This window comes from Plectropomus leopardus, chromosome 14 (genome assembly GCF_026936395.1).
Source record: "Plectropomus leopardus strain MGB_pleo_1.0 chromosome 14, ASM2693639v1, whole genome shotgun sequence".
Lineage (NCBI taxonomy): Eukaryota > Metazoa > Chordata > Actinopteri > Perciformes > Serranidae > Plectropomus > Plectropomus leopardus.
Window position 1 is genome coordinate 8,645,092 of NC_142189.1, and position 22,979 is coordinate 8,668,070.

Below are 22,979 nucleotides of genomic sequence, written 5' to 3' on the forward strand. Positions count from 1 at the left end.
CAAATTCACCAATGAGATTTGAGGATCTTCGCGTTACGTAACAGTCCTCTCGAGCGTTACCATGGAAATAATCAGAACCACTTTAATTTTAGCTTATTGAGAATATAAAAATGTTGAGATAAAAAAGTATGGAAAACAACAACTATATAAAAATATGTATATAAAAGAAAAGTACATTATGCCACCATGTTTAACACTAGAATGTATTTTTTTTAAAATTAAATAGGCATAAAATGCTAAGAATGTAAAGTGTGTGAAAATATGTACATTTTGTTACATTAAAATTGATAAAATTAGTCTGTAATGTTTTAGAAACTTAGACAGAAAAAAGAAAACCTTTATTATCATTATGCAATGTATAACCAAATTAGTAATGCCTCACCCTGAGGTGCAATACATTCAGACAACCCAATTTGAACATGGCAAAAAAAAAAAAAATAAATAAGACAACGAAAATAAAATATGAGTAACAACAACAACAACAAAAAGCATCAGAATGCCCATCGGACATATTCAGCAAACAAACATAATTATTTAATGTCTGAAAAGGATCACTTATAACATTAAAATGATGATTGTGCATCCATTATTTTGCTTTGTAATAAGAGTTGTGTAAGTGTTTGAACAGTGTCATGCAACAAAGAACATTTAGGCTACCTGACAGTCACGTGACGCCCCGGTAGGTGTGTCTGCGGTTGTGTGACAACGGGCAAGTGCCATGCCTCTCTGCTGAAGATGGAGTCATGGCTTCAAGCTTTTGTGAAAATTGCTGCAGATTGCTCAAAGAATTCATCGTTCATTTAAGGAACTTCTGCACAGAGTTTGGACAAAAAATAAGAGACGTTTTCAGGGAAATTTCTCAATGCACGTGCTTTAGGACCACACCTGAGAGGATTCTTCTGCGCAGGACAACTCGGGAGTTGTCCACTTTACACCTGCTGCACGGTAGGAACACGCAGCCGTTCATTTTCTTTGTCGTAGACAGCTTTGTGTGGAGAGCTAACACACTTGGACTGACTAAGTCTGTGTTTTTTATTCGTGAGACAAATTCTAACATGTTATACAGAGCTGTAAATTACATTAGAGCAGACAAACCCAGCTAGATATTTTTGGGTCTAAAAACATTCTGAGTATGTTACAATGCAAAAAATGCAGTGTTTAGTAACGTTTTCAGCGTCGAGTTTTTTTTTAGTTCCCAGAGTGTTCTTAAAGTTGGGGTAACATTCTCTATAAACATCAAAAGCACGTTTAAAATGTTCTGTTTAAAATGTTAAATTATCACATTGCATTATTTTTATTTTGTTTTTTCATTATTTTTTTTAATTTTTTTTTTACAAAATGGTCTTTAATCTCAGTCCTCAATAACATGTTCTGAATGTTGCTTTTAAAATGTTCCTCTTTTGTTCTCATGTAACATTATGGGAACGTTTTATAAATAGAACTCAACATCACCCAAAACATCCTCAGATTGTTGCAGTTATAACATTACGTCTTAGTCAACATTCAACCTTAAAGGGACATTATTTTAAATGATAAACATCTTTAAAATGTTCCTCGGACATTAGATCAAAACGGTTTTTCTTTTAAACATTATTGCAACTTGTAGGTAACATTAGCCAGTGTTGTGGGAACGTGCCCTGCTAGCTGGTAAGTTAGATCAGCAGTGTATTCTCAACATAAGAAAATTCTGTTTTGTTTGTTTATAAAAGTAATTGATAAAAACTCTAAAAGTTTTCATAAAATATGCACAGAATTAATCACTTATCAAATCTTCAGTTTTGGAAATGCTAATTAATCTGTTTTTTTTCTTAGATGATGAAACTCAACTACTTAATGAAGAAAGTCTACAAGCACTGAGCAGACTTGCAACCTCAGAGAGCAGTGATCTACAAATGACTGCATCCCTGTATTATTTACATCTCAGTCATCACTGTGAGTAAACAAATCAGACAGATTTTTATAACTATCTTCATTGTTGCCCATGCTTTAGTTCAGTGGCACACAGAATGAGGCTATTGTTTGCACATCATGTTTCTCATATCTCACTGTGGAGATAAGCACTGGAACGGGTATGACTGGTATCATGCAAATTTCCAACTGCATTTTTTGTTCAGTGTTGGCGGAAAATTCCCAGCATGTGTGGGCCATAGTGTCAGAATAAATGGGTTTTATGTTTAAATCCCAAATTTTATTATAATAAAGGGTAGATGAAGTAACATCTCATATAAAGTATTACTTCCAGTTTTTATAATTATTATAATTTAGTATTTGTATAGCACAGTTCATACAGCAAGAGCAACTCAAAGAGCTTAACATGATAATAATAATTGCAAGCAAATCTTTGACTTCATATATTTGCATAAATGTTACAGTTGACAGATTTCTGTGTTTACCTCGTTGAGGTTAATAGAAGACAGGTGGCATATATCTTTAAGGACTTTAATTCAAAACGAACCACAAGTCAATTTTATGTCTATAACTAACATGTGGCTTTAGTTAATGAGCTGATATTGTGTTAAACTTGTAGATCCCTTTTCAGCTTTTCTAAAAATCCTTTGGGCAGCAAAATGTAAGTGATACATAAAATGCTTAAAAAATAATAATAATAATTTTGCATTGTGTGTTACAGTAAAATCACCTCTACCAGATGCCTTCATTGAGCCAGTCATGTCCTTACTTTTGTCATCTGACCTAGATGTGCAAAAGACCATCTCTCTGTCCTTGGTCAATCTGTTAGTCAAAAACAACGGTAAGCAATAAGAACCACATGGTGTTTAACCCTTAGGGTCTGTTTGGCACATTTGAGGTGCTTTTTATTCTTCATTTTTTGATAATTTTGGCTGTGTTTATGCATAAGGCATACATTTTAGAAAGATTGTGTATTTTTGTTCAGTCATGGAATTTCCAGCTCAGCTCCTACAATAAGTCTAAAATACACAGTGTGAGCAAAATTGTTAAGAGCTAAAAAATGCACCATTGAAACCAAATCAATCTGCAGTTTTTGATCCCACAGCCATCAAAGCATAAAACATGCATTTTTACCATATTTGGAATATGGTAAAAAGTACATGCTTTTTCCACTAGGTGCATTGTCACAATCAGTGTTGCTGTAAATCATTGACACACCCCAGGCTGTGATAATAAAAATATCAACATTGCATTTAGTATATTAGGGGACAAAATCATTTTTGTGTTGTTTTTTTTCCATCTAAAAACATAGTGGCATCATGACAAAATGAAACTAGAAAATAATACTAATGTATAATATTTTTTATGGCATGATTTTGAAAAGTGCATTTTGGGCACAGATGGATCAGATGGTCATAATTACTTTCCTTAAAATCTGATTTCAGTATGCAAAGAGTTGGTGATTGAAATGGGCATGCTGGTGCCCATACTGGAGTTGTTCCAGTCTGGTGATGCGGCCGCTCAGTGTCACTCATGTGCTTGCGTCACCATGTTGGCCTCCTCAGGTTTGTACAGACAGGGAGGACTCTGTCTTTAAATTGTTTAAAAGTTCTCAAACCTGTCTAGGCAATAGATAAATAGCATTTGGTAAAAGTTTGGTGAAGACAGGAATAGAAAATGTAAAAAAAATGTAGAAACGTAGCAATCAATGTAAGTTTATATGACTAATTTGGTCAGCCATTTGTATAGTGTTAAAGTAGGATCTGACAGTGCAAGACATTGAAAATGTAACTGCACACTGTCGTAAATACTCAATGAGATTATGCTGCAAAACAATAATCAGAGGATGTTGGCATGGCAACAAATGGAGATGTCAGAAAGGTGAAATAGAAGTAAGGTGTTTCATAAAATGCCTCTCTGTATCGTCAGTATTCCATTTTTATTCACCCTAGCTCACTCAAAATCAAGTGTAAGGCTGCAGAGAAACAGCATATTATTGTTGTTCTGTCTATATCATCTAAGTATATGTTTAAAGATATGTTTTTTTGATAATTTTCATGCAGAATCAAACAGAGAAGCTATCGTGGTGGATGGAATCAAGCCACTGTTGGCTTTAGCAAAATCTTACGACCCTCATGTGCAACAAAAAGCCACCTGGGCTCTGTTACATCTCACACAGTCAGGTGAAATAATATCCTTTAAATCTCAATGTTCACATATTGTTATAGCTGTTGTGTTCACGTTCTCTCCAGTGCTACTTGAATACAACATGAAAACCAGAATATTTTCTGATTTTTCCAGACTGGTCAACAAGGATCTTGTGTCAGGCAGGGGCCATACCTGTCCTGATACTTCTGCTGCAGTCCTCAGATTCAGAGGTTCAGTTTTACAGCTGCACCGCTCTGTGCAATATTGCCACCGTTCAGGAGCATCACCCAAAGCTGCTCAGCATTGGGGGTCACTTTTTGTTAAAGTCTCTTCTGACTCTCGTGTCTTCGTCTGTGCAAAAGGTAGATATAAACTTAAGTGGCTGATAGATTCGTATGAAGGTAAATCAGCAACAATAACCAATGAAAATCTTATAAATTCCATTTTTCAGAATTCAATCCAAGCATGCAGATGCCTGCAAACTCTCTCAAAAAATGGTAATTAAAAACAAGGACACCAGACTGGTACCATCCCCAAAGCAGATGCTGTTCATTATCTTCTTTTTTTTTTGTAGTTCTCATCCAGGAACAGCTGATGGAGCTCGACTGTGTGTTGCCTCTGAGGGCTCTGCTGAAAACCTCCTCTCCTGTGTGGATAGAGTCAGCCGTTATACTTCTGTCTGCCCTGTGTGCACACCCTCTGAACAGTGTACGATTTCTTCAGCACTATGTCCTGGAAAACTACACTGTTTTCAAAATTAGAATATGGTGGCTACATCATTGCTGCCCCGATTATTTTTTAGAACATGTAAAAGAAAATAGAGAAATTATTATACAAACACTCAGACAGACAAAAAAGTAATATTTACAGATAATAAAAACATAAAGCAGAAGAAATGCTCAACCATATGATGACTTCTTGGTTTAAACATTCTAAAATGAGTGAGAAGTACAAACTTATTATGCTAAGAGAAAACATTTTTTTTAGTCAATGCAACACTAGATTTATGTACAGTGCTGGATTTGCAAAGTGCAGAACGGAGACACCAGAGTCCCGGGATTGCGTCAAGACTCCTCTGTGGTTAGGTTAAAGCAACAAAAGCATCTTTATCTATTGGGGCATTCCTTTCTGTTTCCTTGAACTTAAATTCACTGTATGTTAAAAAAAAATTATATGAGGTAGTTGTTCTGTTTACATCATGCTTTTGATAATTTATCCGTGGTTTGATTCCAGGATGTCCTGGTGAGTGAAGGACTGTTGGATGAAGTCGGTCAGCTGCTTCATCGTCACACATCCAGCTCTGTCATAATCACACACAGCTGCAAGATGATCACTGACCTGTGCAGCTCCAGCATGGATCAGCAGGTACACCGAGGCCTCAGTCCATGATTTCATGTCACGTGTCTGCAGTAATGATTTGTTTGTGCGTGGTGCCAGGCGTTGATAAACTCTGGTCTGAAGTTGTGTTGAATCCCGTCTTTGTTATTCAGGCTGTGATGGAAAGTCCGTGTTTATCAGGACTCCTCAGGGCCCTCCTGTCTCCGTCACTATCAGATGAGATATCACTGCATGTGACATCATGCTTACATCACCTGATGAACTGGGGTGAGTGACCTGGACTTTATGCGTAAAGATACATTGATCTGTGTTGATATATTAACCCTTTGAAACCTGGATTGACATCAGTTGTCTTCTGCTGTATTCATATGCCTTTCACATACAGTTAAACCTGACCAAAGCTGTTTGATTTCTTTAGAAAAAGAGAAAAAAGGCAATGATCAACCTGGCAAGAAATCTTCTGCAAAACGAAAAGATTAAGAAAGTTATAAAATCCTTAAAAAAAAAAATAAGGAAATGTGTAGTTCTAATTTTATATATATATATATATATATATATATATATATATATATATACTACAGAAAATGAAAATTTATTATTTGATTTCATTTTTAACAACATTTTCTTCTTTTGTTGTTTATTGTTAATTTATGCTAATGGACATTGTATTTGTCTGTTCTGTTTTTAACTTATTATTTTAAATTATCTCTGTATTCCTCTACATTTTGTCTCTCTTTCAGATCCACTTAAGTCAAACTTGTCGTTGACAATAACATCAGAGCATGTTTCAAGACTTGTGAGGATGTCGGCACAAATACAAAACCCTCAGTTGTCATACAACAGTGCGGCCATCATCAGCATACTAGAAATGACTGGTAATGTTATCTGCAAGTATTACTGGCTAGTAGAATAATTAAAAGTGCTGCTTTGAGTTGGTATTTGGACCAAACCACCAACCAAAAGTGTTGGTATGTGACAACCTGCAAATGAGAGTCAGCCATCAAATATCTTTCTCCAGAATTGCATACTGCACCTTTAGATAACCTGTTTGTTTTTATATCATACATGTTAAAAGTTGTTATAATTTGCATGTTTTAGGGGAAATGGCCAAGTTGCTGAGACCTCACTATGTCACCATGTTGGAGTACCTGTTGGTGTTTCTCACAAAGAAAGATGTTAAGTTTCAGCAGCTTGGAATTGTTACAATATTTAACCTCAAGAAAGGTTTGTACACCTTTTTGTGTTTGATGTACACTTACTGAGGGTACTTAATCCATTTAAAATATGTTATCATACATGATCTCCCTGAGCACATTTAAAATAATCATGCACTGCACTTCAGTAGATTTTATCCTGCTTTGTGCTGTCGATCTCTGCAGATGGAGAGTTTTCCTCTCAGCTGGCTCACAGTGAGTTGGAGGCTCAGCTCTGGAAGATGCATGCACAGACCGAAGAAACCAGACGGCTGCTGCAAATGATTCAGCCCCTTTCTCCATCATCTCTTAACCCTTGACCTTCTCTGCATGAATACAGAGTGATGCACACAGTGTGGTGCAAGGTGTTTACATTCATACACTGATGAACTTTTTTTTTATTATTGTGTTTTAATGTGTATATTTTATTTCAGTTTTTATGTTTACAGTCAATAAATGAATTAAAAAAACGAGGCACAGATGTGGCATAGTATCAACTTTAATGAAATATGGCATATATTTCCACTTTTTAACCGGTTAACAAGTGATAGTTATGTGTAATACTTACTATAAGATCAAATATTGATGATCAGATACATTTGTTTTTTATATGCTGTTATTATAATAAACCTCTACACCTCAAACTTTGCTTTCTAAATTGATTGCGCAATATCAAATAAAGCAGCCGTCAGTGCAATAAAGGCTTTGTGCATTGTATCTCCTAAAACAACACTCACAAAACTGAAGCAAAGTCTTTGGAAACTAAGTTCCTTAGCAGCTTTGAAATATGTGATTGCTATATGTCACAAAATCGAAGGGTAAGACAGGAATTTATTTATGCAGGAGGTGAACTTTAACCAACAACCTAAACTCTTGTGTTCTTAACACAAACGGCCACTCGAGCTATCCTAAACCGAGGAAGGAAAAGTGCTTAAACTGCAAGAAATATCAGGAATAAGCAAAAAGCATATGGCCAACATATGTTGTGATTGTTAGAATGGCTATTCCTAGTATTTCACAGAGGCAACACTCGGTAGCAAACTATCATTACCACTGTCTACATCTACTGTTTTTTTTTCTGGATATTATTTCAGAAACCTGCTGTACTGAAGAACATAATAAATAACTTGCCCAATACTTGTGCCACGAGTTACACGCAGAAAAGTGACCAAATGCTGTTGTCTTCAGTGAGAGAGGCAAGGCTGTAATCTTACATGCTCTGTCAAGGTGCCGAAGGGCAGCAGAATGGCTGTGCTGCAGTCGCTCCTGTGGTTCACAGAGAAATCACAGCTCTCCAACAAAGTCTTTGAACGTCTGCCCACTTTGAAGGTGCTCAGATGACCTCTGAAGAGGGAGGAATAATACGGAGGAAAAAAAATATCAAAATGTTTAACGGCAGCTCAAGAAATAATTGGAATATTTGTGATGCATTTATAGAATTTTTATTCAGGGATGCTGTATGAAAAATTTACTACAGCATATTAGGGCCAAATTAGAAATAAATGTGGATCTGGGAGCAGGGGTAATAGTCTGAGAAAAAAAAACTCATCATTTCCAAGATTGAAGTAATTCACAAATTTATGAGAAACATAAAATTTAGCTTTTTTTTTATACATTCAGTACACAAAAAAATCTGTTGATTGTTGAGAGCTTGAGGAAGACAAATATCTGTGAAAAAGGACAATTAGGTATCTTATGTTTAAAATGTTGGTTGGTCACCTGGCAGCCTATGGGTCCAGCACAAGACTTTTACCCTGGAGACTGAAGTTTATGTGTTGTTTGAGTCAACTCTGGTTAAATATCTTAAGACTTAGTTATCTTATTAATTTTATTGCACAATGCAAACTTTGCAGGATAAAATCTCGTGGTGATAATAACTTGTGAGCCTTCAAATTTCAGTGTGCACACAGCCTCTTCTTTTTCATTGCTGCTATTTGCTGCATCTGTACCCACCTTAGGCTGGAAGTGCGCATGATCCACCTTGTATAATTTGACTACATATACAAGCTACCAGGGACACTTTATAATCTAGCAACATAAATGACTTCTGACTTCAAATTCACATGTGCCTAACTCTTGTTTAGCAGCCTTATATGATGTTCTGCACAGTTTCTGATGTTTGCACCCTGCCTGCACAGCTCACGGTTAAAGATGAATGACTGGTTCTAATCGGGGGGTTTGCATACACTGCCGTGCCTTTATAAAGCTGATTTGGAACAAACACAATGGACGATTGCGCATGTCAGTAAGTTTCATGGTCCATTAGGCATCTAAAAACTCACTTGCCAGAGCAAAAAGTTCTCAGAATCAGTCTGCACTCTGGTTGGTAGTTTCCCACAGTGACATGTTCATTAGTGACCTGCTGGTTGCATCTTACCTGCTCGTTGGTGGGTCTGGATTTCTTCCAAGCCTGTGAGAGTCCTGAGGGACCTGCGCTCTTTGAAGGCCACAACAGGCACCATGTCCTCCTCGTTGTTCCGCTGTGAGGTCTTAGACACCACTGGAAGCTTGACGGCATCTTCTATGGTGCCATTGTGCACAGGCTGTGTGTTTTCCTTTGGTTGGGCTTCATTTGGCAAAATCCTCACCGGTACAGATTTCTGTTATAAAAGGAATTAACCAGTTTGGTGGAGGAAAAGCTTTCAGAGGTGGAAAGTTATTAGTAGATGCTGGATGTGAGTCATAAGAGCCCAGGGGCTATGTACTTTTCCCTGACTAGTTAATCTCACCGTATCTGGAGAATCTGTCCTTCTGGTTCTCCGCATGATCTCCTCAAGTCGCTGGAAAAGAAAACAACCTTTATTAAAACACTGACATGGTGGGCTTTCTCGTATCATTTAGTCTCTTAAATGAGACACAAACTTTAATATTTTTATTCTTTAGAAATCTAACATTGTCAGCATCCTCAAACATTGTCAAACCTTCTTTCTGGCTTGGCGAGCATCCTCCTCTTTCTGTGCGAGCATTTCTCGCTCTTGTTTCATCTGCTCTGCTTTTGCCATCTCTTTGGCTTGTTCCTCCTCTCTCTATAAAAAGATTAAGACAAAGAAAAGGAAATAGAGGGATTGTCCATTCAAGTAAATGCGTGAAATAAACACAAAAAGCATCCATGAGGAAGCCTGTAGGTGCAGGAATGTTTGCATTTCCCACCTGTTTCTGCAGAAGGGCGGCCTCCCTCATAGCTTGAGCTCGTTCTTCCTCAGCTCGTCTCTGCTCCTCCTCCTCCCGCCTCTTCTTCTCCTCAATGAGACGCTGAGCCTCGGCCTGCTGTTGTGCTCGCTCCTCTGCCCTCTTGCGCTCCAATTCTTCACGACTCCGCCTGGACACAAATTCATAAATTTATGTCCAAAAATCAAAAGTATTACAAGCTGCTTCTATCTGGTTGCATACAGATGCAGGACAAATAGTTTGAAAAAAATCATTTGTCCCTGCTCTATTGTACTCCTTAGCAGTATTATTAATTCCTTGTTTCATTGCAGATGTGTTGTTAGTTGTTGTGCATGATTGAATTGACCCTCAGGGATACCTTGACCTTAAATTGTAACACGAAAGTCTCATAGGTGCTTGTTACCTTTCGGCTTCCTCTCTTTGGAGGCGCTCCTGCTCCTCTCTCTCCCGTTGCATTCGAGCCTCTCTCCTCTTTTCAGCCAAGAGACGTGAGGCCTCCACTCGGTCTGTAGTTCCGGCTGAGGGTCGACTCACGACTTCAGAAGGCTGTGGAGCTGCACGAGGAGGCGTTTGGGGAGGACCTGAAGAGAAATAATCAGCTTCAGTACCTGAAACACTTTAAATACCTCTTTATATCTTGCACTTGCGCATTTCTGCAGCTTACTTCCATGTCCCGCGGTTCTGTTCATAGCTGCTGTGTCTTTGTCGGGCAGGTTCAAACATGGAACCTCGGGTGTATTTTCATCCCTCATTTCCTCTCGCTGACCTTCAGGTGGTGTCCTGAGAGGCCTTGAGTTACCCGGTGAGAGGGCAGAGCCACAAACAGCAACATCTTCCTCAGGGACCGACGGGAGCTCGAGCTGCAGCGGGGTCGAATGTTTGCTGATTGATCTTCGGGGGGTTCTTTAAGATGCAGCAGAAGACAGCAGACGTCCCATTTTGTTTCAGATTACAGGTACTATATCATAAATTTACAGTGGATATTTTTGGTCACAAACATTTGACCTACCGCTCAGGTGACGGGGAAGTTGTTCTGCTTTGTGTGACTTTGGGTGGTTTCACACTGACGGCAGGTGATTTAGGTTTCGAGTTCTTCTTATTAGTGTTTGGCTGTTTTACTGCTTTTATCTAAACCAGAAAGAAGAAATTATTACTATTATTTATATTTATGACTGTTTCAACTCTATTGTCTCAGCTGCAAAATTATACAATGGGCAAAACCGACATGAAGCCCTTTACATTATTATGCACAATAATTGAACTAAATCAGTTAAAATGTAAAATACAGTCACATTTAATTTGTACCCATCCTACTTTTGCATTTATATTTAGCACACTGAAATTCGATTGACATATTTATACATATTTCTTATACAAAATAAATTTCATATAATTTTATAGTTATACATACATATTCTATTATATATTGTAGTATAATGCACATTTTTTCTCATACTAATTTTTCTATTTCTATTTTCTTCTAATTTCTCTATAGAATATACAGACAATTATTATAAGTCCTAATTCCCTCCATCATGATCATCAGAATAATTTTTTTTTTTTTTTTCAAAAATGCGACTGAAAAAGTAAACACTAAAAAAGAGATACAGCTAGAATTACCTGTGCCGCATTGATGCTTCTTTGCATTGGACTCGGGGAGGCAGATGAAGGCCTGTTGTGGACTGAACCAGAGTGCTGCTGGGGTTTGGGAGGGGTGATGTTGGTGGTTGAATTCATGGAGTGGAATGAAACTGCACGGCGACAAACATGGACAACTGAGCCATTGATTTGTGCCATAATTATTGGAAAGTGGAGGAATTGTGCAAATATGATGGAACCAGTGAGGGAATTGTGATGTAGTTCGTAAACAGAGAGGGAAACGAGCTGTTGGTTAGTCAAGGTAGCATCTTAAAAAAGCACTACAGTTAGCATTGCTATAATGTTAAAGGTCCAGTTTGTAGGATTTAGGGGATATATTGGAATAAATGAAATATAATAAGTATGTTTTCTTTAGGGTATAATCATCTGAGACTGGGCACAATCACCTTACTGGGGCATCCCTAAACCCATATTTATTTTAAACATAATACTTATTTTTTGCATGTTTTTGCCAATTTTAATCACCTGGTTTATTTGTGTAGGAGACCTTGGCAGATAATTCATCTCCAGGTGAAAACCTCCTGAAGGACTGAATTTTAAGTATCAGAGGCAAAAGGTTGAGATTAAGATCTGTGTAAAAAGGAAAGCCAGACGGATGGGACAATAGGTTGGACGACGTGTTGTTCTGACTGCGTGTTATGCGTGCAACTCACCATGGGAAGCAGCTAGCAGCAGTAAGTGGCTAACTCAAGAAGAATAGTGGCCGAAAATTTGCGAAAACAATAAGGTCAGGGAGCTCCTTACCCTCAGAGCAGAGAACTACATCAGCCACCACATAACTGGAATAGCAAATGTTTATTATTGTCATGTATTGCCATTGTTATTGTTTATAAAGTGCTGCCAACGCTTATGTTATATGTCACACTAGAGGCAGACGCTGTTATGTGAAATGTCACACTTCTTTTGTTTCCATGATGCTGGCATGCTTTCTAAAATCAGACAGTATAGCAGCAGTGTAATTCTGTGTAGGCAGCATGAAAAAGAGATTTTGCAGTGGGGCACTTATGCATTCTCTGTGTAAAAGGGCTACTGATTTGTTACATGTTACTGCTTTATTCAGTGTTTTTACTGGTTTCAATCACCTTATCCACAGAGGAAAAGACCTCTGTGGATAATTCTCCTGGTAAAAACCTCTTGAACATGAACACTGAAGCCGTTCTAACTTTTAGCTGGTTGAATCTGCAATCCTCACCACTAGTTGCTACTAAAGTCCCCTAAATCTTACACATTGTTCCTTTAAAGCAGGGCGCATACTGTTATCATGGGGGAGAGTACCTTCTTCTCCTGACTGACAACCAGCACTCTTGCTCCTGGCCAGATAAGAGCATGTAGGGGTAAGCAGGCGACTGACCAAGTTCTTCTCCCATGTTGTCAGAGGCAAGCGACGTGGAACTAGCGTATTGATCGGTTTTAAGTGCAGCAGAAACAAAAAGATAAGGCACTCCAAGAATTGTTTTGTTAAGATACAGAGAACAGATACTGTTAAGTGTTATGAGTTTAGAAAGATTATGTTGAAAGAGAGGAAATAAAAAAGCACATCCATTTGTACTTACCGTTCTTGGTGAGCTTCCTTCCTCTGGAGTTTTGACTGTAGTTGTGTTGGGCCCTTTGGCTCTTCTCCACTGTCCTACGCACTGCAGATTCATATCGCTCCTTAATTCAGGAAAACAAGCTTTTGTTACTCAACCCAGAGCTGCCCGGGAAAACATCAGCCTCACTAAAAATAAAACGTTTTTGATTTCCACCATCAAAACTCACTTTATCCTCCTTCAGTCTCTGCCTGCGCTTCTCCTCCACAGCAGCGCGCTTCCTCTCCTCTTTGAGCCTCAGGTCCAGGAGTTTCTTCTTGCGCTCCTGCAGTTGTTGCTCATGGTACCGCCTGGCTCGTTGCTCCCGCTCCAACCTGCTCTTTTCCCGAGAGGCTGAGGGAAAAAAAGTGAACCAGTAAAAATAGATTATTCGGTTATGTATGTTAATCTTATCAGAAATTGAGGACAATGCATTAATAGTGTCACATACCAAGTGTCCTCTGATGCTCCTCTCGTCTTTCCCGAGCAGCTTTCAGCCTCTCATCAACATTTGGTCCAGCGGCCACTAGAAACCCAAAATAATGTATTTTTAGACACTGGTTGTTTGATGCCATAAATTAAACAGATATACTAGTAGTCAGAGGTGTGGACTCGAATCGTGAATTTGATGACTTTGGACTCAAATTGTCAGAATCAAATAAGGAATGGCAACTTGACTTCAACCATAGGTGTAGATTTCAGGGAACACGAAGAGGACACGCCCCCCTCAGTATTGAAAATAATAATAAAAAATGACAGTAGAAGAGGACTTTTATTTTTACCAAATTTGCAACATTTCCACCATAGATTGGTGCAGAAAGTACAGAAAATGGTGTATGAAAATTCACCAGAATTTTTAAACCAAGTGTGTGTGATGCTCAAAATTTTGGGGAGAAGGAACCCCAAACCTGTCAAATTTCATGAGTCCCCCTCCCAATGTTAAATGAAACTTAAAACCCTTGATTTTAACACCAATGACTTGTGACTTCAGTAGTAACTTGAGCCTTTTGACTTGAAAATACCTTCCCCCGAGCTCAAATAATAAAAAAAACATGGTATTTGGAAGCTTGCCAAATCAATTAATTCCCCTTCATTTCCTGAACTGACAAATGTCAATGCGATTCAGTCCAAGCATTTCCCAGCAACTAATTTTGTTATAATACAAAAAATATGCGGTCTCACTTACTTTTCAAGTCAAAAAGCTCAAGTCCAAGTGAAGTCATGAGTTGTTGGTGTCCAAGTTGAGTTGTAAGTCTTTTTTGATTTTGTCAAGTTGAGTCTAAAGTCATTAAATTTGTGACTTAGGTCTGACTTAAGTCCGAGCGCATTATGACTTGATCAGGACTTAAGGCTTAAAGTTTAGGACTTTGGACTTGAAATGGGACATAAGTAAAAGACTTGAGACTTTGTTTTGACTTGCAAAACAATGACTTGGTCCCACCGCTGCGATTAGTTATATTACACATTACACCAAAATCGAGTCAGTGTGTGTAAAAGAAACTCATGCTATTGAAGTCATTATCTAAAATCTTAATAATATGACAGCTGCCTGGTGAAATGTGGGTGAATGTGAGTGCTGTATCAAACCTGCAGCGGCCCGCGGTGAAGTGGCTGTGTTGCACATTTGGGCAGCCTTGTTGACGAAGCAGGCTGTTTTCTTTGCCTGTGTGTTTGGCTTGATATTACCACGATTATCTAAAAGTTAAGAAAAAAGCACGTTATTCAGTTAAATAAAAAATAGCCCCACCTATGAGCTTTTCCAGTTTTGCTTCTCATAATCTGACAATATTCCTTTGGTATTTTGGATTTTTAACTATCTGTAAATGCATCTTTTAGCATGGCAGATGACATGAAGGAGCTGTTATGTAAATATACGTAACAAATTAGCTTGAATAATCGGTCCCAAATAGTGGCTATTGTGGACTGAGATGGCCTTAGGGTCAGCCTGCAAATGAAAGAGCTGTTATAAACTGCCTGCGTATAAAAGGCGGAGAGATGCGCTAGCACCTGATCAGTCCTCATGGAGATGACTAAAACAAACAATGAAAAAGGTCAAGACATAAAGCCGCCTCACAAGACCAATTAACAATTCATATAAATGCATAAGGAGGAAAAAATCCTTTAGAATTGAATAACATCAGGATGATTATTCTATGTATGTTTTGTCCACAGATGCCTCCTGATTTCCTCATCTTTACAGCCATTCTCAGTCACAAAATGATTTAATATTTCTTAAATGTATAATCTATTCATGCGTCATCAATATGATCAGATGATCTGTGTTTGGGATCTACGGTCACTCTCCTTTGCTTCAAGAAAAAAGGCTCGCTTTGGTCAGAAATCCTTCCAAAACAAAAGCACGCATTAAAGCTGCTAACCTGTTTTTTCAGATCCATTCCTCTTCCTCTGGCTCTCGATGGTGCGTGTAGAAAGTGGTCCCTGCGATGGAGGGATGTCACTGTGTTTCTTCTGCACAGCCATGCTAGGTTTTGAGCCTGGCATACCAATGCTCTCCCTCTAAACCCCCCTCCTCTCTCTCTTCCTCCTCCTCTTTTGAATTTCTATTTCAAGATGCCTTCGGGTCCTTGCTTTCCAAGTGCACCGTGCAAAGAACTGCCCTCTGCATCAGCTGCTTGTCCATCTGTGTGTTACAAATAGAGAGAAAAGCATAAAAAAAAAACAAAGCATCCAGTTATTCCCCTGTCCAGAGATAAATTAAAGGTTATCCACAATTTTACTCCTGTCTCCTTTAAGGCTCTGATCCTCAGCGAGTCTATAAAAAGGCTACTCCCCCCTTTAAAGATCTCACCCTTGTGAGCTGCTCTGCTTTACTTTCACATAAGATAGCTGTGTCACTTTAATTCCCCCACCACACTGCCTGCCTGCTTGTCAGATGGATGTGGCCGAAAGGATGCAGCGTCTCCTGGAGACAGGGGGGGAAAAAATGGAAGCAAATCTGAGAGCCTGTCCTCATGAATAATTACATGACAATGCTGGTATAATATTCAGTGACATACTGTACGTTGCTTGGACATTAACTCGCTCTGATGAAGATGGAGTCAGTGTTCTCAATAGGCGAGGCAAAAATTTTACCCATGATTCCTTACTTAGTGAATAAAATGGTATGAACACTAGATGGAGGTATTTCTTTCTAGAGAGCAAGCTGAAGTCAGGCTTCCCTTTAAATGGCTTCAGTTATATGATTTTAATTGTATTTGAATGTTATTTAATAATTTGTTTCTTTGCACTCTGTGTTTGAATTGACTTGTTGCTAAAATACATAAAATCAAACTTGGCTTCTCACTATCTGGGTGTAGTCTCAAGTATTTACTGTTTTGTGTTTTCCCTGTCCCTGGAAATTCACTTTCAGGCTCAATGAATAAATAAATAACAGATTTTATTTGTAATGTAATTTACATTTGGAACAAATCCCAAAATGCTACAAGATAAAAGCATTAGCCTAAAAAAACAGACAAAAAATACCAAAATAAGAGCATATTTTAAAGTCATAAAAAATAAGAGCTTAAAAACAAGTAGAGCAACCAGCAAGAAGTTATTTAAAAGTCATAAGTTCTGCCAAAAAAAGAATGTTTTAAGTCCTTAGATAAAAAACACAAAATTAGACTAGAAACTAGAAAATCTGGAAAATTTCTTTTAGCTGTGAAGTTAATCTTAAAGTAAAAAAGGGAAGTGTTTAAAGGGGCTCTACGCTGTAACATTTGACCTGTTGTGGGTACAATGTGAGTTTTTAGTGCTGTTGACATGTTCCCATGAGAGTCTCTGTTTGAGTCTGTGTCAGTGAGATGCCGTGTGATGGAGGTTTCACTACCTGCGGGGGTGTCCGTGGTCTCATGGGCTTGACTAAGCTGGTCCACATCTTTAAGAGCGATTAGAGCTGGAGAGTCTACTTGTGCCAGCAGACCAGTACATAATGCTGGTCTGTGTTGCTGCTCCCCATTTCCCCAGAGGGGCCTGTTGCTCTCCTATGAATAGAGCTTGTATTTCCAGCCAGTTCGTCACCCCTTCCCAAAATCTTTGTTGTGTGCAGCTTGTGTGGCCTGGGGTTTCAGACGTGGCTGCAGAGAGCCGTGTCTGGACCAGCTGCTGACAAGTTTTCAGGCTGGCGCTCTGCATGTCCTCCACCTTCATCAGTTGAAATAATTCAACTGATGACAATGAAAATACTATTAGATACATATAGGGGACAAATACAATATTGATTATTTGTTGTCTGCTGCATTTAAATTCACACATAAACATAGACTGATAATATTTAATATGAAACCAGACTTTTCAGGAGCATTAGAGACAGCTTATTGTCTTTAACTTTTTCTGCAGAGCCATTTCAGCCGTAACAGAAGTTGACTGCCAGCGAAGAAGTGATTATTTATGGCTAATTTTTTGGTAACATTCAGATTTTATCACTAAGTAAAAGCACATGTAAGGGCATGTGTGTGACATTTAATTAAACCACGTGTTTGACTTTAGGCATGAAAAATTGCTTGAACTCTCACGTTGTTTTAAAGCGAACATTCACTTTAATCAAATGGAAAATTTGAGAGAAAATATCTTTCCTTGAGGTGCTGTAAAAAACACATGTTCATAATGACTCAAGTGAAAGGTGTGAAATGTGACAAATGTGTAAACATGTTTTTTTTAGTTGCCAAAAAATACAGAGGATGTAAGTAGCTGCTGCAAATATTGATACATATTGAACAAAGTAACTAAATGAATGATTTGCTTTTATAGATAAACAACTGATAACAATATAGACTACTTTAAGGTGAAACTGACCCTTCATCTCTGACCTTTTGGGACAAAGATTCACTGTTTGTCATCCACTGTCTGCCATGATGCTGCCTGCAAAATAAAATGGCATAAGTTAAAAAAGCAAACTTCAATTCATTTAAATTGAATTCAATTTAATTTTTATTTTTCTTGCTACTGTAACCTCAATGCATGCACAGAGTCGGCCCTGACCATCAACAGATATAAGCAGTAACTATTATGTGTTACCTATTACATTTCAAAAGTAACGACAACACTGATGATTTTCTGTTATTAATAACAACAACAACAATAAGTGTACTTACTGTTGACTGTTGACTGACTGTTTTAGTTAAAGATATTTCTCAAATTGAATGGAGATTTGAGTACCCTGGTCTGGAAATGTTCATTTTTTTAAGTAAATAAGAGACAACGTGTTAAAAACGGACCTTCCTAGCATCTTGTGCCTTTTTTGCAAACAAATAGTGACAAGTTATGGGGCGATTGTGGCTCAGGAGTATATATATATATATATATATATATATATATATATATATATATATATATATATATATATATATATATATATATATATATATATATATATATATATATATACTGTATTCACTGTAGTCTGTTTATAGACTGGTTTGCTAGTGATGTTTCTCTCACTTTAGTCTTTACATAGATAGATAGATAGATAGATAGATATACTTTATTGATCTCAAAACTGAGAAATTGGGATGTAGCAGCGCCATACAGTAAGAACAGAGAATAAAGAGCACACATTATTAATAGAATATAAAGGAATATGCTTAAAAAAACCTAAAAAAAAAACCTAAGAGACTGTACATATCTACATATATACATGTGTAAAGTGCGGAACAGTATCTGAAGAAATATAAATAAAAAATAAAGTCAGCAGTGTAGAGTGACATGGAGCTAAGACCGGAGTTTAAAGCGCAGACAGGTGAGTTATTGTACAGGTGGATGGCTTGTGGCAGGAAAGATTTCCTGTCTGACAGTGCTTGTTTATACATTATGTCTGCTTAAACTAAAGATGGTTCAGTGTCATGTAAACATTTTACACTGAGGGGCCCCAAAACAAATCCTGTTTACGGCCCCCAGAGGACCAGGGCGTGCGCGTGCGCGTGCGGTTGCTAGTGTTGACAGCTGGACGTTTCTCAGGTAAAATCAGCTCGCGCACTGAGCTAACCGTTAAGCCATTGACTGTAAGCTTCATCTTGGTAAGTAAAATGTCAGTCACCAGATTTTGCTCTTGTGTAAGTCGGTTTTAAAGATTATCAGCAAAAGTTCGGCCATTGTAAAACAGGTAACGTTAACCCGAGAAGTTACTTTAGCATAAGTGGCAGTCATTGCTAGCATTTTAGCTGGTTTTAGAGCTAGTTAGCTTAGCTCAGAGTAACGTTAGCTTACCTTTGCGCCCGTACACAGTGTGAATATATTAGTCCAGTTTAAGCGGGTACCTGCGGATTCTTAAAAAGTCTTAAAACTTGTTAGTAGCTTAGAATAAGAATATTTTGTCATATAGTTTTTATACATGAAATATTTTGTTGGACTGGGTCTAACGCCAGTTTATTTTGGCATTGAGAAGTTATGTTAGCTAATGCGCACTGAGTATTTCAGTTATTCAAATTAAATAACGAACTTTAAATAACGATGTTCACTGTAGTTTGTTATGTCGATTTCTTTTGCAACAGTAATGGTATTACATATTCCTTTTAAATATATTTAGAAGGTCTTAAACTACATGAAATTGTGCTAAAAATGTCCATATATTCTGTGTTTAAGTAACAAAAAATACGTTTCTTTCACCTTGAGAAACCTGGAGTTTCATCTCTTGTACTGCTTTTAATACTTTTCACTAGTATTTAAACCTTTAAATCCCGAGCAAATTGTTGCTATTTCTTTCAGAAACAGAGGGGAAAGGCAATGTGCAACTTGGTAAGAAATGTCCCACAAATTACAACAAATTATTATACTTAGAGAATCATTTTTGATTTTTTTTACATTATCTCTTTGGCCACCAGGTGGTGCTTCTATTCAGTAACTGTGTCTAAGGCAGGTAGCCCAAACACAGTAAGTATTACCTCATCTCATAGACTGTATCAAGTGGTCTGTATCTAGACAGAGTGTATTTTTGCTAGAGGCTGATCTAACCTTGTGCATCATGATGACATTGCATTAAAGACTTACTGGGACTAACTGAAAAAAAACCTGTCTTGAGGAGGACTGTGATATGTCATAGGATAAAGTGTGGGCACACATTTTGTTCAAAGTTGTGCCCCAAATAGGCTGAACATTTTTGTCTGTTTGAATAACGTAGAGTGCAAGGGTTTGTTGATGACATTAATAGAGATCATCATCCAAATTAAGAGCTCCACTATGTTATTTCAGTGGTCTAGGAAAGTTAGTCATAATAGTGAACATGAGCATCTCTCTCAAAGCCAGAAACCAGAGAAGTAAATCTCAATCTTGTGATGTTGCAGGGTAAAAAGTCTGGGGCTGCCTCACAGACAATTAATGGGAGCCTTGTGTGGACCCACAGAAAATGTGTCTTCTTTTTCATACCCAAAATATCTTTATTTTATTGTAGTGTTCTCAGTTTTGAAACTGAAAATGTACCCATATACACAGAGCATCCCCCGGGCTGCTCTCAGTGTCATTGTGATCATATTTCCCAATTCACTGTCTATGGAGCAGCTACAGATTTTATACCCTATGACTAGGGATGCATGATAATATTTCAGAAATTGAATTTTTATTTTTTGTCTCCATCTGCTGGTGTGCCATCACAATAAGACGAAGCATAATATGTAAATTCCACGACAGAAGAGACTTGATGATCGCTTAACTTAGGTCGGGACAAGAAGTGGATATATGAATATTGGTTCACGGCCAAATGAGTTTTTATATGTTAGATATCAGCAATAAAAAAATCCAACCTATGACATCACAAATTTGAGTTTTAGCACTCTAGTTTTTATATTTTTGGACTATTTTTTGGAAAGTATGGATTATTAAAATGGATTCCCATTCAAAGACAGTTGACACAAACCAATCATTATTCTGACTAATGAATTTTATCTTTAAGTCCCTTAGGTCACTTGAGGTCAGGACCTACGTGCTTGCTGCCTAATACCCCCCCACTAACACTAACAATACTGATGCACTTTGGCTGTGTTTCAGTGATGAAGGTTGCCAAACTCCCCCATCGGAGAGTTCGAGAGAAATGTGTCATAAGGATACACTACACCGCTGTCAGGTGGTGCCCACAGAGCCACTGGAGCACAAACAAGATGGTGATAACCAGTCTACAGCCAAAAAAGGGCTATGGACACTGAACCGACATGGGATAAGATTGCATGGTTGGTATCAAATCATTCTGTGGTTCACCCTAGACGACTTTGTCAAAGGTGTCAATTTAAGGGCTTGGTTGCTTGCTCATGCATATTCATAAGTGTTACATAAATAGTAATCCAAAATAAAAATTATAACTCTCTTGTTCACTGCATACAGGGTTATCGTAGATCCTTAAAAAGTTTTAAAAGGCATTGAACTAATCTAAAAATAAGCCCTTAATTGGTATAAAAATTTCTTAAATAAATCAAAAATCTTAAAAATGCACAGACATGGAAATTTCAATTTTATGAATCATTTTTCTGATATTGCATTGTAAAATTTAAAAATGACTGCTAACACCTTTTATATTTTCTAAATACAATATAAATTTGTTGTTGTAAAACTGGCCTTAAATTTCATTCCAAGTGCCATTAAAAAGCCCTAAATCTAATCTAACATACCTCAAGCTGTAGGAACCCTGTGCATAGATATTAAAAATCTTTGTTTTTAACCTGATATCTTGTACTTGAGATCACTCATCACCACTGAAAGATTCTCTGATGCTAAGTAGGGTTGCGCGTAATTGTTTTAAAAAAAATAAATAAATAAATTTATTAGATCAGAAAATTCAACCATGGCAAACTGGTTTGGTGGCTGATGCCAACTTCAAAGTACTCAACGTTGTGTTTGATGACAGAATATGAGGTTAGAATATAAGACTACAAGTAACTTTGCACGATTGCTGACACGGTTACCGGCCATCCTGGAGGAACTAGGATCTCCTCAACCCCTCGTAGCCGTTAGTGAATCATGTAATTAAAGGAAGAATCCCTCAGCAGAGTGGTCAGGTTGATGTCACTGAGAGTGTCACACACTTCCAGCTCAGCAGTTGGGAAAAGGATGCATCCTTTACAGTCTTTACACAAGATAAGAAGTTGCATTAAGTTAACCTTGATGTTTTGTTTGGTACACATCAACTAAATATTGTTCTAGGTCTGTTCTGTACTATATATATATATATATATATATATATATATATATATATATATATGTATATCCCTGAACATAGAGGACTATGGGACTAAAGGACTAAAGTTGCGCAAGTGCAGCAAAAAAAAAAATTTAAATTATTATGAAGATAACATGTTTCCCTGTTCTTTCCTTTGAGCAAAATCTATTTCTTTTGTTGTGAACAGTGATACCTCCACATAATGAGGATGCCACATGCAACCCTGACTGGAGCGCCTAAATAATTTATTGCCTTGTTTCATCGGATACCAGCAACTTTAGACTTTGACGTATGGCTTACAGACTGGCTGTATGTGTAATTGATGAGATGATGAGTTGTACTCCAGCGTTGAATTGAAGTTGCATTGAATAGAAGTTGCTAAAGCATGCCCCAACCTAGCAAAATAATGCAACATAATCTGTGCTTTTTACACTGCTTTTTTTGTGCGGAAACACATCATGCCACATTTGATCCTTATTATTCAAGCAAATCTGTAAAAAAAAAAATATCAGCAGCTTTTGTGTGATTAAAAATTGAGGTCACCTTTAAAGAGTCAAAGAAGTATAAATTTGAAACTGAGGGCGTTTACAAATAGGACTTGACACCGTTTAGTGATTCCATGACAAAAGACAGTGTGTCTGCACCAGGACCCAGTTTGTAGCAGCACCTTATTAATGATTAAAAGGGAGCCTTCTTCCAACAAGCTTGGCCGGCATTTTGTTTACTTCCATGAAATTCTATCACTAGTGACAGGGCAATATATTGATTACCTCATTCTTCCACATTTTGTAGCTTTCCAGTGAAGTACTGTTTTGATATACATTACAATATATACAGAATTACACTCATATTACAGTG

At 37.6% G+C, this 22,979-nt stretch overlaps 3 protein-coding genes across 6 annotated transcripts in view; 2 read left to right on the forward strand and 1 right to left on the reverse strand.

Annotated features, from left to right (window-relative positions):
- Positions 1-671: 671 nt before the first annotated feature.
- On the forward strand, positions 672-7,088 carry LOC121954145 (uncharacterized). The gene is made up of 13 exons (XM_042501486.2): positions 672-945; positions 1,813-1,932; positions 2,630-2,749; positions 3,354-3,473; positions 3,972-4,091; positions 4,210-4,418; positions 4,508-4,553; positions 4,631-4,764; positions 5,290-5,421; positions 5,547-5,661; positions 6,135-6,269; positions 6,493-6,618; positions 6,774-7,088. The coding sequence occupies exons 1-13, from the start codon at positions 744-746 to the stop codon at positions 6,905-6,907; spliced, it is 1,713 nt and encodes a 570-aa protein (XP_042357420.2). The 5' UTR covers positions 672-743; the 3' UTR covers positions 6,908-7,088.
- Positions 7,069-15,922, reverse strand: map7a (microtubule-associated protein 7a). 4 transcript variants are annotated; one of them, XM_088087664.1, is made up of 16 exons: positions 15,792-15,922; positions 15,361-15,623; positions 14,570-14,677; positions 13,434-13,508; positions 13,173-13,336; positions 12,968-13,067; positions 12,690-12,806; positions 11,376-11,530; positions 10,765-10,883; positions 10,420-10,658; positions 10,159-10,336; positions 9,738-9,906; positions 9,509-9,613; positions 9,317-9,367; positions 8,965-9,187; positions 7,069-7,931 (listed from the first exon to the last, which is right to left on the reverse strand). In XM_088087664.1, exons 2-16 carry the CDS (start codon positions 15,482-15,484, stop codon positions 7,921-7,923), a joined length of 1,938 nt encoding a protein of 645 aa, XP_087943790.1. In that variant the 5' UTR covers positions 15,485-15,623; positions 15,792-15,922; the 3' UTR covers positions 7,069-7,920. The 4 variants fall into 4 exon arrangements, with proteins under 4 accessions (XP_087943790.1, XP_042357417.2, XP_042357416.2 ...); XM_042501483.2 differs by lacking the exon at positions 15,792-15,922 and having other exon boundaries at positions 11,376-11,506; positions 15,361-15,763; XM_042501482.2 differs by lacking the exon at positions 15,792-15,922 and having other exon boundaries at positions 15,361-15,761.
- A 5,042-nt stretch (positions 15,923-20,964) lies between these two features.
- Positions 20,965-22,979, forward strand: part of LOC121953387 (otoferlin-like) — a 34,047-nt gene continuing 32,032 nt past the window's right edge. Inside the window, exon 1 of the mRNA XM_088087563.1 lies at positions 20,965-21,138. The gene's annotated coding sequence lies outside the window, so the exon portion shown is untranslated. The remainder of the gene's footprint in view (positions 21,139-22,979) is intronic.

What these genes read in the sequence shown, in the direction of transcription:
- LOC121954145 (XM_042501486.2), top strand. Translation starts at nt 744, where the DNA reads ATGGCTTCAAGCTTTTGTGAAAATTGCTGCAGATTGCTCAAAGAATTC. An exon ending in GTTACATCTCACACAGTCAG is followed by an intron (nt 4,092 to 4,209) that starts GTGAAATAATAT and finishes TGATTTTTCCAG; the next exon opens with ACTGGTCAACAAGGATCTTG. An exon ending in CAGCATACTAGAAATGACTG is followed by an intron (nt 6,270 to 6,492) that starts GTAATGTTATCT and finishes TGCATGTTTTAG; the next exon opens with GGGAAATGGCCAAGTTGCTG.
- map7a (XM_088087664.1), bottom strand. Translation starts at nt 15,484, where the DNA reads ATGCCAGGCTCAAAACCTAGCATGGCTGTGCAGAAGAAACACAGTGAC. An exon ending in ACTTCCCCGTCACCTGAGCG is followed by an intron (nt 10,659 to 10,764) that starts GTAGGTCAAATG and finishes TGCATCTTAAAG; the next exon opens with AACCCCCCGAAGATCAATCA. An exon ending in CCGCCCTTCTGCAGAAACAG is followed by an intron (nt 9,614 to 9,737) that starts GTGGGAAATGCA and finishes ATCTTTTTATAG; the next exon opens with AGAGAGGAGGAACAAGCCAA.